This window comes from Labeo rohita, chromosome 4, assembly GCF_022985175.1.
Source record: "Labeo rohita strain BAU-BD-2019 chromosome 4, IGBB_LRoh.1.0, whole genome shotgun sequence".
Classification (NCBI taxonomy): Eukaryota; Metazoa; Chordata; class Actinopteri; order Cypriniformes; family Cyprinidae; genus Labeo; species Labeo rohita.
The window spans coordinates 18113971-18131534 of NC_066872.1; the positions used below are offsets into that span (position 1 = coordinate 18113971).

At 38.3% G+C, this 17564-nt stretch overlaps 1 protein-coding gene across 1 annotated transcript; it reads left to right on the top strand.

The window, feature by feature from the left end:
* Window positions 1–8832: 8832 nt before the first annotated feature.
* LOC127164517 (uncharacterized) lies at window positions 8833–16812 on the top strand. Its single transcript, XM_051108494.1, has 7 exons — window positions 8833–8860; window positions 9115–9435; window positions 9520–9834; window positions 9978–10064; window positions 16384–16437; window positions 16600–16680; window positions 16766–16812. The coding sequence occupies exons 1-7, from the start codon at window positions 8833–8835 to the stop codon at window positions 16810–16812; spliced, it is 933 nt and encodes a 310-aa protein (XP_050964451.1).
* The last annotated feature ends 752 nt before the right edge of the window (window positions 16813–17564 follow it).

Sequence of the window (17564 nt, forward strand, 5' to 3'; positions counted from 1 at the left end):
TGTATACTTTTAGGTATAGTTTAAGTATAACAGTAGAAAACTTTGAGTACACAAGTTTATGTCAAAGTTTTAAGTTTGTACTGCAACTATACTTAAATAGAACTTATAGCTATACTGATAGTGTACTAATTAAATACTTGTAGTAGCATTTTTAGTACAATTTGAAGTATAGTCTCAGTAAACATGATCAAGGTCACGCGGCAGTGCCTACGTGCCTTAGACACGTGGAGGAAACCTTGGTTTCTAAATCAGGGCCCGGTGTTGGGAGCTCCTTGACGCCGTGTCACGTTAGTGACAGATGCATCCCTCACCAGCTGGGGGGCAGTCATGAGTGGTCACCCCGCCCAAGGTCTGTGGAGTGGACGCCATCTCAGCTGGCACATCAACTGTTTCGAGATGCTGGCCGTATTTCGAGCCCTGAAGTACTTTCTCCCAGACCTGAGAGATCGCCATGTGTTGGTGCACACCGACAACACAGCAGTGGTCTATTGCATCAACCACCAGGGAGGTCTACGTTCACGTTCCTTATACAAGCTGGCACACCAGATCCTTGTGTGGTCCCAGGACAAACTCCTCTTGTTGCGAGCAATTCATTTCCCTGGGCATCTGAATGTGGGAGCAGACGTCCTGTCGAGGCAGGGGCCGAGGCCCGGGGAATGGATGCTTCACCCTGAGGTAATGAAGCAGATTTGGAAAGTGTTCGGTCCAGTTCAAGTGTATCTTTTTGCTTTGAGGGAGAATGCACAATGGTACTCACTGACCGAGGCTACGTCTATACGCATTTCCCCCAATCGCTCTGCTCCCGAGAGTTCTGGAGAGAGTCCGCTGGGACAGGGTCAGTCTCTTGTTGGTAGCCCCGTACTGGCCGGGCCAAGTATGATTCTCGGACCTAATTTCTCTCCTCAACGGGTCTCCATGGGAGATTCCCGTCAGGAGGGATCTCCTCTCACAGGCGGAGGGGTACCATCCTGCACCCCCGCCCGGAGCTATGGAAGCTGTGGGTGAGGTTTTTGAGACCATCCTCCAATCCAGAGCTCCCTCTACAAGGAAACTGTATGCCCTGAAGTGGAAGCTTTTTACTTCATGGTGTGGAGACCACCACCAAGACCCAGTTAACTGTTCAGTCGGTACAGTACTGGAGTTCTTACAGGCCCGCTTCTCCACAGGGTTATCCCACTCCACCTTGAAGGTTTATGTGGTGGCGATCTCAGCCTACCAAGCCCCTCTTGGTGGCCTGTCAGTGGGTAAGAACCCCCTGGTTACATGTTTCCTCAGTGGTGTGCTAAGACTGAGGCCTCCGGTATGACCTCATGTCCCCACGTGGGACCTGGCTGTGGTGCTTAAGGCCCTCTGTAGGCCGCCATTCGAGCCTATAAGGGAGTTTCTTACCATCAAAGCTGCATTGCTCTTAGCACTTACCTCCCTCAAGTGGGTTGGGGACCTGCAGGCCCTTTCTCTGGCATCTTTTCATTTGGATTTTCTTTACCCCAGAGCGGGGTGTGTACCTAAGGTGCCTACCGCTACACCACAGCCTGTTGTACTTCAGGCTTTCTGTCCTCCCTTCAGGGAGCCTGACCAGCAGAAGCATAATTGTATGTGCCCAGTTCGTGCGCTGGATGCTTTCATCCACAGAGCTGCCCTGTGGCATAATTCGGACCAGTTGTTTGTGTAATGGTTACCTTTTTAAAGGTAGCAACATTTGTGGTTGAACTATTCTGTCGGACTGATGCAGAATGTTTAATGTGTTTTCTTATTCAAGAGTTTGAACCTAAAGGGGTCATCGGATGCCAAGTTGATATGATTCTTTAGGGTCTTAATGAAAAGTCTCTAATATACTTTGATTAAAAATTCTCAATGGTTTTGTAAAACAACACCCTTTTTACCTTTCCAAAATCAGCTCTGCAAAAATCATATCATACTAAGGGGTTGTTCCTTTAAATGCAAATGAGCTCTGCTCACCCTGCCCCTCTCTTCTCTCTGTGGAAGGTGCATTCCATTCACAAACAGCGCAATCTACTGCATCTTCAGCGGCTCAGATGTCGGGAGTAAATGATGACCACTATGTTATTACATCCAGCAACACCTCAATCGCTCAATCGGAGATATTCTTGTCTAACTTACATCCCTGCCTTGGCATCAAAACATGGAAAGTTACTGGACTGTGACAGCTGGTCTAAGGTAAGAGCTTGTGTCAATCAACTATTGTGGGAGCGGCCTCTGTCGGTGTGACGGCACACCGGCAGGCATCTGAGAACGGCTCGATTTGAAAAAGGGGATATTATTTTTACAGACCAATTAAAAACCACTGCATGGGTGAATTTGTACATACACTGTCAACACACATTAATGTTCAAACAGCATGAAAAAGTGAACTTAGCATCCGATGACCTCTTTAAAATGTTAAATACAACAGAGTTCTTGGCAAAAATAGACTTGTCTGTTTATTCAAGCCCACATTTGAGCATAGTGGGAATTAAATAAATGCATACACACATACACTTTATCCATTCATGGTATACCCAGGCTGATTTGACAGACAAGCAATGCATCCTGAAAAAGGCTATATTCACCATTTACCGTTTGATTTAAAAGAAGAGAGATGTCTGGATATTTCTCTGATAAGTCCTGTTCTGCATGACTCCTGTCTTCCTCAGAGGAAAAAGGGTCTGTTCTAAAAGTAGACACCCAAGTCAGCGATGATCCCAATTCCTGCTCATACATATTTGCCACAACAGGGGCATGGGGCAGCAGCTCACCCAAAATTTTTGATGGACATCCACTTGCTGCAAGTTTATTGGGTGTCCCACGGCCTAAAACAATAAAGCATGGTAAACAAAAGATATCAAATGCACTGAATGTGAATGGACGGTGTTTTTAAAATGCCTTTTCAGAAAAAGACTGTAAAGCCCAGTACATTGTCCTGTCAAAGCATACCTGGGATCCTATGTGCAGTCCAATTTGGCTTAATTGGCATGCCAGGTTTGAAGTGCAGAATTTAGTCATGTTGCCTTCCAAGTTGATGACTTCTTGGTCTAGCAGGTGCACCAGGGCCTGTTTCAATGGGTAGTTCACCTGATTGTTCATTTCAGGCCAAATCCTTTCCACTCTAAGATTCTACTGTAAGGATCCATCCACTGGCCCAAACGCGGAGTCCAGTTGTCTGGTTGAAGGTTTAATGCATGTTCGGTCTTTTCACAGCGCTTCTGCAAAGTCCACTTAGTTTATCAAGGTTTACTTTCAATTTTAATCTAGCTCCATGTTTAATCTGACTCCAATTTCATACGATCGTAAATTTAGGCGGGTTCTCTAATTTAAACTAATCACAAATACAGATTATGTCTTAATTTGGATATTTGATTATTTTGGATCAGACTACACTTTAATCTACTAGAAATAATGATTTCAGAAGAGATCCGATTGAATCAAATATAACAATTTATTTGTCAGGTAAAAATGTATCATGCCAATTACATAGTTTAACAATGAGAATCCAATTTAGAATTAAACTCAGTTCCAATTAAAATAAATACATAACATCAATTACGCAAAGACAAATCTAAGAGTGAGAGATGCATACCTGACCGCATAGAGATACACAGCAGCATGTGAGAGATTTGGAGGCAAAACTCCAGAGACTCTCACACACAGTGTGGGGTTCTTCTGAATACAGAATCCCCCCCGTAATGTTTTGTCACTTCGCTTATATACCAGACCAAAACAAACAAATCTTCCAATCAGTTGTAAAAACATAAAGACCTTTTGGTTTGTCAGGAGATCTCGTGACCCAGGGTCACACCTGGCTGGAGATTCTCACCCGACCCTAAGGGGAAAACACACCCCTCAGCAGCAAAACACAATTCTACAAAAGTGTTCAGTCTTTCTCATAATATAAGTGACTTCTGTGAAATTGAGACCATTTTACCAATCGCACTAAGACCTTTAGAATGATAGCAAACATGAAAGGGAAACTTCAACATATTCACAAAATGTAACACATGTAATATATGGACATTCTTAGTGACTTTCAGTGGAACCTTTTGGGGGAAAAGTGTGAGATGCAGGAAGGGAGAGGAGAGGGAGGAAGGGGGTTGTAAATGAGCAATAGAGGTGGTGTTGTTTGCCCTCTTTGAAGATCTCTTCTCCAGATTAGTTTTATTGTTTTGTTGCATGGCATCTGTTTTTGTCGGGGTTCCTGGACTTTGAATTCATGAGGAAATAATTTAACATCTTACACTACTTACCACAAAAAGGAAAATAAATTACCAATTGAAATACATTACTTTTTTTCCATTTAATTTCATCCTTTAATATTAGTTGTTCATTGTTATCAGCATTTCTAAAACCTCACCCTTGCCAAAGTTGTTTGGAGGTATGGTTGTCTGCTGAGGTTATGTCTGTGTCTTGATAGCTTCTCTTGCATGTAAAAAAATTCCCTGCCACGGTCAACCCAGAGCTGGTCGCACATGCTGTAGTTAACTACAGCAGATCTGAAAGAAAAAGCTGTAGATTTGTTGCATGCGTACATGAAGAAAAATGCATGACATTCAAAGAAAATGACAATATTTTTAGTACAGAAATTGAGTTTGACAGCAATGAGTTTATTTACTGGGTAACACATCAATATGAGGAATGCATTCACTATTAACTATGACTTTTGCCTAAACTCTAATTTACTGCTTATTAATAGTAAGATAGTTGTTGTAACGGTTAAATTTAGGTATGTAGTAGAATAAAAGGATGTAGAATATGGTCATGCAGATTAAGGCATTGATATGTGCTTTATAAGTACTAATAAACAGCCAACATGCAAACCAACAAGCAAATAGTTAAAAGTGGGAATTGGTCCCCATATTGAAGTGTTCGCATTCAATGCCTGTTACTTCCTCTGAACATACTCACCTGTAAACGTCTTCATAAATCACAAGGTTGTTCTTCACTGGCATTGAAGCACTGGCAACAGTTTTGGCTTCTGCAGCCATCAACTGCCAAAACGTGCATTACACCAAACATCCCAAGCTTCTCATTTTGATCAAGGTGTAGCTTATGGCCCATATATTCAGCATGATAAGGGACAGGGTTAAGATTACGAGCACCCTAGACAAGGGGAAATCATTTGATTATTGCAAGTTATTATCTTGGTCCCATAGCTCACGTATTTACCTAATGTTTTTGCTACAAGAGAATTTTTATATAAATGGGTTATATTTAATTAGGTTTCACCCCAAATACTTCAAAGGAAATTAAGTAATCATATTTCTCTAACATTCTTTTCTTGCAGGGTTAACATTTAAATGGTGCTGATAAAATGTGTTAGCACATGTGCCAGTTTGTATGGTGAAGGATTTAACGAAAGGAAACAAAACGCTGTATAATTGGATCTCATGACCATGATTTGTGGAATAAGTAATCAAGAAATCGAGATTTGTTTCTGCCAAGTAATACAGGAAGGGGGGAGAACCAATCATGTTAAAGACTAAAGATATAATTGGTCATGTCACTTTATCATGATTATTTTTATTCTGTAATACACAGCACAAACACATTCGGAGCAAAACTTATCTGTCGTCACATATCATGGTATGGCTGATGAATTTCTCTTAGCATTTTTCCAACTTGACTTTCTCCTGCACACGCTCCCAGTGCAGATAGATAGCCAGTCATGAACTCGCGGCCGTATGATGGCCCGTCTATTAAGACATATAACAATGAGATAACATTTAAGCAATATGATTCTTGTATCCAAGACAACCAAAGACTGAGAAGCAAGATATTTAAACAGTAACGTTATGCATAATGGGACATTTGATTGTGCATCACATTTTTGATATTATCAATAATTTTAGCCTACAGTTTGAAATCGTAATGCTAGGTTAAGGCCTACAGGAAATAACAGTTGATTAAACCTGTAAGTGTGAGCTGTTTACACCGTCCTGTACAATAAAAGCCTGTACAGCGACAGGTCATTAAAATGAACAGACACACAATAAAATGTTGCGCTTAATTACTTAGAACATAGAACATAGAACATAACTTTACATGGAACACATAGCTTATTAGTTTATTACAAGAGAACTGCTAAAAAATAAATATATTTAAATGAACAAACATTACATTTAATTTTGCTGAACGCATAGCTGCCTGTTTCTTGGAGGACTGTGAATGCGCTGTCTTGCCATAAAACACTGGTAGAACAGTAAGAATGTAAATAATAATTATAAGAAAAAGAAGAAGAAAAACGTATTTACCTCGTAAATAGATCCAATCAAAGCTGCTTCCAATACTGTGTCAATTACATGTCTTTTTCAACAAAGGTTGTGTTTCAAACAAATTCGTCTAATACTCCTTTCAGAACATTGCTGGACGTCCATTTGTTGCAAATGGGTGGAAATCTCTGCATGAGTCTTGCCAGTTTCGAATAAATCTTTAACTAACTCAATGTATTGTTCTAACGTGTCCATAGTAAACTAAACTCCCCTGTCATCTGGAATTTTATGGAGGCCTTGGAATCAATCCCATCACTGAACTCAGACTTCTGGGTCATGCCAACCTGGATAACTAAATATCAAAATCAGATTCAGGCTGTAGGCATTTTTCAGATTTCCCATCTGAAATCGAAAATACAAAAAACAAGTCATTATTTATTTTTTTGAATATTGTATCTGTAAATGAATAATGATATAACAAGTCCTTTTTTGATTTTTTCGAATTTGAATTTATAATTGAATATAGAAAGGACGAATGATACACGGATTGTTCTTCTCTTTTTATTATTTTGTGAGTGTTCTTGAGTACTGGATCAGAAGGCCATTGTATCATCATTATGTACTGCTCCTTTTTTCATGAGAGACTACTTCCTACTGCCTGTCATGTGATTGCTTAGTCTCAGTTCTTAAAGACAAGTTAAAAATAGACTATGCAACATGTAAAACCTATTAAATCTCTGACACACAAATGTAGTTACATACACATGAAGTCATTGAAATAAACACTTTAGATAATTAGCGGCAATGAAACTAACAGTGAATTTGTAAATAGATTGCAGCAAACATTTATTTATAGAATAAAGCTTCAGTTGTAGAGTTTCAGTTGTAGAAACCCAGTTAAAAAAAAAAAGAAGAGAAACTGTGATCTGAATGTGTGATTCACAGCATCATCCATCTAACCTGGGTTGAGAGATAGTATAGTTTCACATCTGTGTTTATTCCCACAGATGAAAACCTTTTTTAGTAGCAAACCAGTTTTATCAATAATTTAAAGGGGTAGTTCACCCAAAAATTAAAATTACCCCAATTTACTCACCCTCAAGTCACGTTATAAACCGTAATCTCTAGCTTTTTTCTCCCCTTAGAAACTCTAGCTATACAAGAGAGTGGCATCCACCGGATGACATAGGCGTGATAAGCTCCGGTAAGCTTGTGCTAGGCTCGCAAGCTTTTTTTACAGCAAAGGAGAACCAGTCTCCTTTTGGTTTATATCGCAATCCTCTGAAATCCTCATTTTATACTTCTGATTCATGACCAGTGTTTTGCTGGTCGAAGTCTTTGTGTTTACAGAATGACTGCAGGTTAAAACTCCCGGAGCTGTTAGGATTGTGCTCTTGAACCACAAGTTGATCTTGAGGGACTGTTCCTATAACATTTAAACATCAATGAAAAGGGTATATTATTAATAAAATTTATTTGAATTCAAAAGGGTTTTTTTTTTCAGGAAATATAAAGCAACACTTTTCCATTATGACTGGAATCATGTATAATATATTAACACTTACAGAATATAATCACCCAGTCTGTCAAGTCAGAGGAAGTGATGAATCACAGGAAGTGTGGATAGTATTTAAAGAAAAAGTTACGAGCATGCAATGAAGAGGAAGACTGATAGAAAGAGAAAATGGCTGAGAAGTGTCATTTGTGTCTGATGGGACTGATCATTCTCTCTTCACTTCTCACAGGTAAACACATTTCTACAAGCTCTTTAAACTCCTGTGAAAGAGTTCAGTTTATGCATACAATAAAGTTTAATTTATTAATATACAATATAATGATCAGTCAAATGTCATTGTGTTTCAGTTACCAGTGGAGCGTATGATGCTCATATGTTCATCAGTTCTGGTGACAGCGTCCGTCTGCCCTGTAACAATGTTTTCCCTGACCGGAAATCAACACACTGGATCTATCATAGTCATTTAGCAGGAGCTGAACTGATTGCTGGAGGGGAAAAGAAGAAAGGCACAGAGATCCATGAGAGACTGAGTCTGGGGTCTGACTGCTCCCTGTACATTAAGAACATCACAAAAGAAGATTCTGGATCTTACACCTGCCGACAATATGTGAACGACAAACAACTTGGAACTGATGCTCAGTTTCTTCTGCATGTTCTTCATGGTAATTTTATGATTATGCAGTCAATCTAAAAAGATCAAATTCTTAATTTAAACTTTCATGATGATGGAAAACTGATTTGTGTTTTATTTTGTGTTTCAGTCTCTTCATCATCATCATCTTCATCCTCACAGACTGAGATCAGTCCAGGCAGCTCTGTGATTCGCTCCTGTCAATTGTATTCATATTCATATGATAGTGTCTCTTGTGATGTTTGGAAACGCTCTAAGGGAATCCAGCTGTTCTGGGTGAATCAGGCTGGTGTTGAACTGACAATATCAGACTCCAGATATCAGATATTATTTTCATCAGGACACTGTATCAGCACTCTGAATACAACACTTCTGAATGAAGATGACAACAGAGAGTTGAGATGTGAAGTTACTTACAGAGATCGAGTCCAGATCTCAGCCACATACACTGGCAAGAGTTCAGGTGAGAAAGCAATCTTATGATGAGTTTTGAAATACTCTCTGTTAGATGTGCTGATAGAGTTATTAAAGTTATCCTGTGTAGTAACTAAATACTTAAAAGTAATACATTGTCGATGTTATAGATACATGCCAAAAACATTTCTAGTCTGTACTAGTGTTTTCAGAACTGTTTTTATAACCTTTTGTCTGGTTTTACCTGAACGCACTGACATGAGAATGACCTGCTGTCACAGGGCTTTGTTTATGAAGCTTTATCTATTGATATATAACGTAATGGTCAGTCAAATGTTCTTGTGCTTCAGGTTCCAGTGGAGTGGATGAGAGTCATGTGTTCATCAGTTCTGGTAAAAATGTCCGTCTGCCCTGTAAAATTGTTCTATCTCACTGCAAATCAACACACTGGATCTATAACAGATTGAGATATTCAGCAACAGTTAAACTGATTTCTGGAGGGGAAAAGGAGAAAAACACAGAGAGACATGAAAGACTGAGCGTGGGCTCTGACTGCTCTCTGAGCATCAAGAACGTCACAAAAGAAGATTATGGATCGTACACCTGCCAAAAATATGTGAATGGAAAAAAAGAAGGAACTGATGCTTGTGTTCATCTGCATGTTCTTCATGGTAATTTTATGATTATACAATTATACTATCAATTCTTCATTTAAACTCCCAATAAAAAGTTTGAGATTTGTGTTTTATTTTCAGTTTCTTCATCATCATCCTCACAGACTGAGATTAGTCCAGCCAGCTCTGTGACTCTCTCCTGTCAGTTGTATTCATTTGAAGGAGTTTCTTGTGATGACTGGATCCGTTCTGAGGGAATCCAGCTGTTCTGGGTGAATCAGGCTGGTGTTAAACTGACAATATCAGACTCTAGATATCAGGAATCAGCTCCAGGACACTGTATCAGCACTCTGAATACAACACTTCTGAAAGAAGATGACAACAGAGAGTTGAGATGTGAAGTTACTCACAGAGATCAAGTCATGACCTCAGCCACATATACTAACAGGAGTTCAGGTGAGAAAACAATCTCATCAATCAGTTATAAAAGAGTCTCTGTTAGATGTGCTAATATAATAATAGCTAACACTAAAGTGTGTTAAATATAATTGTCATATTCTACAGTATGATTCATCTGAGCTAACATTCATTCTTTACAGCTCGAGCTGATCTAAAGGCAGCAATGATTTCAGCCCACCCCACAAACTCTCAGGATCCCCCAACTACAAACACACACAAAACTACAGGTACATCATCACTGTCTTTCTACATCAGTGTTTTGCATACTGTTTTCTTCTGTGAACTAGTGCTGTTTAATATTTAGCCAGGAAGTTTGATTTAAAATTCTTTTATTTAGTTAAAAATGGAACAAAGTCACACTTCTTGTACTCAAAAAATGACCACCCTACAAAAAACAGATTATAATACCCACATAATGTTATATGATCATGAAATACTGGATTCAGTCTTTTTATCACCTTGTTTTCTGTTGTTAAACTCATTCATCATAGCCCTCAAATCTTTTTTTTTTTTTTTAATCTTTTTTGAAAAAGACAGCCTGTCATAATCAAAATAGTTGTACACTAACGTGTGTGTGTGTGTGTACTGGTATGGTTTATGAGCACACAAATGTTTACAATGACAAGGGTACTACAACATAAGCATGGTTTATGAGGACACTTCCTGTGTCCCCGTAAACCAAAAGGCTTAAAACACATACTAACCAGTGTTTTGTGAAATTCAGAATTTGCCAATACTTTCCTGTGAGGGCTAAGTTTAGGTGTACTGTATTATGAATGCACATTCAGTGGAAAATGATCACTCAGGACTATAAGGAATACTCTATCTATATTCTAGCACAAGAAAGAAATGATCAGTAGGGGGCAGTCACGTAACGTACTGTACTGAAGCAAGAAGGGTATTCCTGCACAGACTGAGGCTGCAGTTTCAGGATGCATTTCTAGGACCGATAGTTTTTTTTATCATTATTTTAAATAATTTTATTTTATTATTATTATTTTGGTATGTATGTATGTAGGGCTGCACAAATAACCGAAGGCAATTGTCATACTGAATTTTTTTTCAGTAAAGTCGGTTGTGTAAGTAGTAGTAAAGCTCCAGCAGGTGCTTTCAGATGGAGCAGCATTTAATACACAGAGCCATATGCAAGCTACGCTATATCGCATTCATTAATGATATCAATAGAAATTGTTCGCGATAATGACATCTGTTTGCGTAGCTTCTCACTGAACTACAGCTCTGTGTAGAAATGCTGCTACATCTGAAAGCATGTGAAAATACCACATTTAATAACGTTTTTACTCCAAACTTGTTTCATAACATCAGTCGAGTGTTTGAAATAAATCCTTCTGTGAGATGGTGTGGCTTTTTACACAGAATAAGGCACGCAGAGTACTCATAGTATTCTAAGCAGTGATAAAGGCATTGCATTGTTATATACTGTATGTGTATTATATGGAATAATCGATAATTCGATAAGAAGAACTCAGATAAACCATACATTGTCATAGTCGTGTGAACAAAGAAATCACGATTGCGATTTCATTTTCGATTTATCGTGCAGTCCTATATGTATGCATGCATAGATCAGCAGCTCATACTTTATTTAGCACTTTTTAGGGTTAGGGTTAGGAATTTTGTGTATTATTATTTATAAGGAAATATGTTTAATTGTATACACTTAATTATTGTCCTAGCCAGCTCCTAACCCTAAACTTACCCGTTGGTAACCCTTTTGAAATATTTAACCTAATTTATTTTAATATACATAAATATACATTTTAACAGCTTTGAAACTACTAAGAGTTTAAACATGCACTGTTGTAACATGCTTAAAACAAATCCCACGCCTCATAGCGTAGTGTGGCTGCTTTCGCCACACATTGCATTCACAACAATAAACCATGATTTGCCTCACCTGGAATAATTATTTGAATTTCTTTTTCTTTTTTTATTGTTATAAAATATGAAGCATAGTCATACATGAAGTATCTACTGCTAAAGGGCACATTTGGCAGAAACACTTATAGTACCTCAAACAAACAAGTCTCTCACACTGTACAATCCTAATCCCTGGGTTACTGTTATTATTTGCATTTTTGCATTGTAAACAGTAATGACTAGATAAACACAAAACTACATTTAGTTTTGACCATTTAAAATGGGTAAGAGACTAAATTTGGAGTTGCACTGAGATCTCGATATCTCTGGGATTAATCCATGCAGGGTTAAAAAATGAAGATTGCAAAAGAACGGTTTCTTAAGAACCAGAATCAAAAATTATATTAAGATAACTTCAATACTACTTAAGTTACAGCAAAGACTATAGAATACCCAAGACTTGTCACTTGTATAGTTTTGAATGGGGAAATGCAACGCTCATTATGGCCGCCGTGATTAGTAAATTCAGTGCGTCACTGCAGCTGCCGTTAGAATCCCAGTTGCTATAGAAACAGTCACCAATCTGAGATGTGCGCTCAGTATTTATTTTTGGCATTTTCAACCTTTATTACTACAGGAAAGATCAGAATGGACAGGAAGCAAAGTGGGAGAGAGACAGGGTAAAAGGTCCTTGGGATTGGTAAAAGGTCCTCAAGTCAGGATTCGAACACCCACGCCCACAAGGCTTTTGTGCAACAGTGTGTGAGCCTTTGTCGACCCACTACCCATTATGTTTTATTGTTCACGCTTCCACTGAATTTTGTGCCATTATTGCCTGCTCATGCAATCATTCTGTTTTATTTTTCAGGCTTCCACTGAATTTTGGGCTCTTTTGAATGAGCGGCTATACACTTTCAATCATTTTAATATTGAATAAAATTTTTGCGCAAGATCAGATAAGATCAGATATTATCTGCTGAGAAGCAAATCCTCCAGTATAATTTGTCAGTCATTTTTCCTTACTCTTGTCTTGACCCATGGATTGTATGGTTGGATGCAGGGTTGCCAAATCCAGTTTTTTTTGCACTGTATTGGGCTGATTTTAAACTGTTGCAAAGAGTTATTTTTCTTCCATGGTTAAGTTTGAAATATTCCATAAATTATGTGTGATTGAAATCCTTGTATTGAAACATTTTTCATTCTACCTGTTATTAAACTGTGCAAGATGTTACATTTTGTGAAGGCCACTGGTAGGAAGCCTTTTAGCTGTGTTTATGATCAGTCTGCACAAGAGTGACTGTAAAATTAATATTTTAGATAAGGAAATTAAATATTTTGACTTTTGATATGGGATATGGTCCTTGAGCTACTTTGGGGGCTTTTTAACGTTCTGGTTGACTATCTGTATATGAGTATAAAATAAACATTCTACATAGAAATTGAGTACTTTCTGATTGATTTAATTGATTTAAGTACAAAAATGTACAACAATCTCAGGTGTCATTGCTTAGAGTCATTTGGTGACAGCTTGGTTGTATTCAGTTCAATCAAGATTTTCTGAAAAGCTACAAACGTGCACTTGAGATCTGTTGTGTAGTTTAGGTTAAGCTCATTAATCAGTCCAAAAAGCACCAAACAGACTTATTAGACTTAGAACTTCAAACCAATATCCACTGACCTGCACCCCCTGCCTGAAAGACATACATGCCCACTGTTGTCTCTGCAGTCCCAGACCTCTGGATTTTCACAATCCTGGAGGATACACAAAAAGAATGAGTTGTGTCCCAATGCCAATCACAGTGTGATATTCAGAAATTTTAAGGGCACATTGTTTGCAAACTCTGACATTTTAGATATGTAGACTTATTCAAACATACACTGCCTGGAAAAAAAACAAAAAACATTTGGACAGGATCCAACCACATATAATTAATCTATTTGATGGGCGTGCCACCACAACTTCAATCAAAAATTTTGGTTTTATTTAAGACAAGGGGAAAATGGAGGACTGGCTAACACACAACCTAAAAGCTTTGAGACTGCAGGATAACACATGAATTCATTCTTTTCTCTAGTTACACAACCAAAATCATTTACAAACAGTGGCAACTCATTTAGAACCTGCATAGGAAAAAAGATATAAAAACACTTATCTTGGGGGAAGGGGGGTGAATTCCACACCATCTCAGTGCGGTAATGAAGTTCAACAATCTTTCAGCATGCTCGAACAGTCCAACCCTCTCAGTGCAGCGACCAAGTCCAGTAATATGCCAGTGCACTCAAGCAGTCCAACAACATCAGCACAGGGGTGAAATTCAGCAATGCTCCAAGATGCTCCTGCAATCCAGAAGACTCAGTACAGTGACAAACAATGGCACTCCTAAAGCTGTTCTATCCAGACACAGGCTCCCCTGCTCCTTTTTGGTCCATAATCATTTTCAGCCTTTTCCCCGCCCCAGTCAATGAATCTATGGCTCCCCTCCCAGTGTTCCTCATTACCCAATGACTCCACCTAATTAATCAACTACATGACATTCCAAAATGCATTTACAATATGTTAAACAGATGATGAAGACTGTTAAAGGAATTGCGACCCGAAACAAAGCCATTCTGATCGGGTTTCACTAGTTTTCCTAACAACGTATTGACTCTGATGGCTAGTGTTTTAGCTAAGATTTTTTGATCTACATTAATGGATCCTTCCCTTTCTTGTGTATAACTGTGATTACTGTTTCATTAAACGACTGGGGCAATTGTCCCTCCTCCAAAGCCTGGGAGAACATATTATAAGGACTCTTTTAACTGTAATCCGGTCAGCTCATTCTATATAAGAATGAAAAATAATGCATAACAACAGTTGGGCAGTATACCTTTGTATTATTATTGTATAAATGCTTGAAGAGCATTAAAATAATTTTTAAAACATCTTTAAATCATACAATTTTTTATATATCCTACACTCTCTCACTAATAGGATAAGAAACCTTTTAAGTCTTACCCTTTTACTGCCGTTCAGAGTTGGTTTGACATGCAAGCCTTCTAAGAACCAGTTTGATTTTCCATGGGCTAGAGCGCCACCACAGAGCCAGGTTTTGTGTTACTGAATACATCTCATCTTTCCACCAAACAAAACAGCACGAAAAAACAGCACCAAACAAAAACGAGATGCATTGGCATTGCGCAGACTGACTGTACACAACATCAAAGCACCACAAGAGCAATTGGAGAGCAGACGACTCTTGAAGCTTTTGAATTGTTCTTGCAGTACATCGACACCACACGCCGGTCCACACAGATACATCCTGAATAAGCCTAATAATCAACAATGGCTTTACGAGACTATATCGGCACCCAAAAGTCACCCAAAATTTTCTGTCCATATTGTTGGTAAAACAAACAATTTGAAACTAGGCTCTTGCTCCAAACCAGCACTTGAACTGCCTTGGTGGAAAATGGGTATGGGTGACACCTTCTGGTTTCCCAGTTCTTACAGACAGCAAGATGGCTTCGGCCTTTCTGCCTGTACGAATTCCTTCTTGGGATCAGTTGTCCTGGTAGGTTTGACAAGCCATCAGTTTGAACTATTGGAGTAAGCATTGCATAATCCTCTGGCTCTCAAAAAGCCCTATTGGTGGTCTTATCCTCTTTAAGGAGGATCAGAGATCTGCTGTTTATCAGCCCTTATTGTATGGACATCCTTTCTTGTCTAGTGGCCGATTTGAAGACTTATGTTGACCGAAGGCGTCATGGTATGCCATTTCCACAGTGGCAGCAATGCAGAGTAGAAGTCAACCTATGAACGTGAATGTCTCTGTAATGAATGCAGCTTGACTTGTAGTTACATAAAATGCTTTAAACAAATGTGACTTTTTTAATCAGTTTTTGCTGTTGCATTGTATACATAAGTTACAAATTATGAAAATTTAAAAAAAAGTTTTAATTTATCTTGAAAAATTCTTTGCAGAAAATATAGTTCTGTGAGAATCATCCACAAACTTTATCTTGAACTTGGTAAAACATATAAGACGCAACTCAGCATGGGAAGGTTATTGTGGTTTATTTGTTGTCCCAAAGTTCTTCCCCTCTCAAATGTAACAAAACAAACAAGTTGTAAATGTAATGTAATGTAATGTAATGTAATGTTTTGACTTGTGTTTGATATTTGTCTGTTATTTACTTTATGAAATTGTGGATTTCTTAACCTGATCAATTAAAAGGTTTAAAAGGACTTGCATTAAAATATTACTGAGCAATAACATTTTTACCTCTATGCAAATGCATATACAATATTTGTAACTTAAGTAATAATAAAATAAAGAGACAGTAATTTAACAATTTGTTAAAGGGGTAGTGACATTTGTACGGTCTTACAGTTACAAATGGCCCTTTGGGGACAACCATAATGTTGAAGTGGCCCTCAGTGAAATAAGGTGGCCCTGGTATAAAGGCTTAAGTCACAGCAGGTGTATTTCCCATGGTGAACCTGATTTCACCAAGTATCACCAAGTATCACAGCGTCTTGATTCCTATTCACCAAGGTTGCTTACGTAACGGAGACCTTTCCATTTATTAATGTAGTTCACATAGCTTTAGTGAATATTTGTAATTTATGTGACATGCAGTTAGTATTAAGATGATATGTTCACATGTTGCATCTTTGGACAGATCCAGCAGCAGAAACTGAAGTCAGCTGGACAACTGGATCATGGATCATCAGAGGTACGACAAGTCTTTACATGCAGTTCATTAATGCTGCAACAGTTAATCTGCAGTGCTTTGTCAAAAATTGTTTACCGTTTAATATCTTTGATTTTATTCACAGTTCACAGATTGAGTGTTTTTCTCTTGATTCTGTATATCATCTGTACATCTTTCCTGTAGTGATTTTGATTATTCTTGAGACTGCAGTGTTTGCTGCTCCTACTGTGATTCTTCTTCAGATCATCTGTGCAAGAAGAACTGGTGAGGTTTGAGATTATTCATATTGATATGACAATCTGCATTCATGAGAGCTCAGTAAATGCTTTTTTATTTAATTACTTTGCAGGGAGGAAGGACTTGCGGCACAGAGACGACATATCAATACAATATTAATACTTTCTACAAATAACAGGCCAGATTACAGCAACATTTATCTATTTATCTGGGGGGGGGATATGTGCTTTATACTTTAAATGCATTACAGTCTAAAAGTGTGAAAGTAGTCTATTATTGATATAACCAGACTGAAAAAAGTAAAATGGTATCTCTACAACTAGAACTGGACATTATTGTCACATACACACACGGAGATGGAGGAGACGAGAGGTGAATGGCAATCCAATCCAATGTTTTATTAAAACGTTTGAATGCTGAACAGCAGGGTAAATAGTAGAATAAAGAGTACTTAACTGAATGGTTTTGTAGCGTGTTTGAGATGAAACAGAGTCCAAGTATTGAGCCAAGCCAATCTCCAGAGCACAATGTAGTAGTCCACGTGGAAATAGCATAGAGACAAGGAAGTAGCATGTGAATGGTAGACCAGACAATGAGTGTGTGCGTGAGTGTCTCTTAAATATGGCGTGGCTCAATGAGGTCCAGGTGTAACTGATTAGAGTTCGGGTGATGATGATTGAGTGGGCGGTGCTACCGGAGGTATGGCAGATGGAGGTGGCTGTGGTGAATGCCTGACAATTATGAAAGGCAAAGCTGCATATATACACTTTAAATCTAAATTGATAGAAGAGGGTGAAAAACTCGACAATGATCCATTTGCTTCTATTTTCTGTAGCTGTCTACAGCAATCTTAAAAAAACATATCCAGATTATTTTGTTTACTTAGTCAATCACAGCAGTTTTTTTTTCCA

Bases quoted from the DNA above. Each gene is read 5' to 3' on its own strand.
- LOC127164517 (XM_051108494.1), top strand. From the start codon at position 8,833: ATGAGTTTTGAAATACTCTCTGTTAGAT. The intron at 10,065-16,383 runs GTACATCATCAC...ATCTTTGGACAG, and splicing joins AAACACACACAAAACTACAG to ATCCAGCAGCAGAAACTGAA. The intron at 16,681-16,765 runs GTGAGGTTTGAG...ATTACTTTGCAG, and splicing joins CATCTGTGCAAGAAGAACTG to GGAGGAAGGACTTGCGGCAC.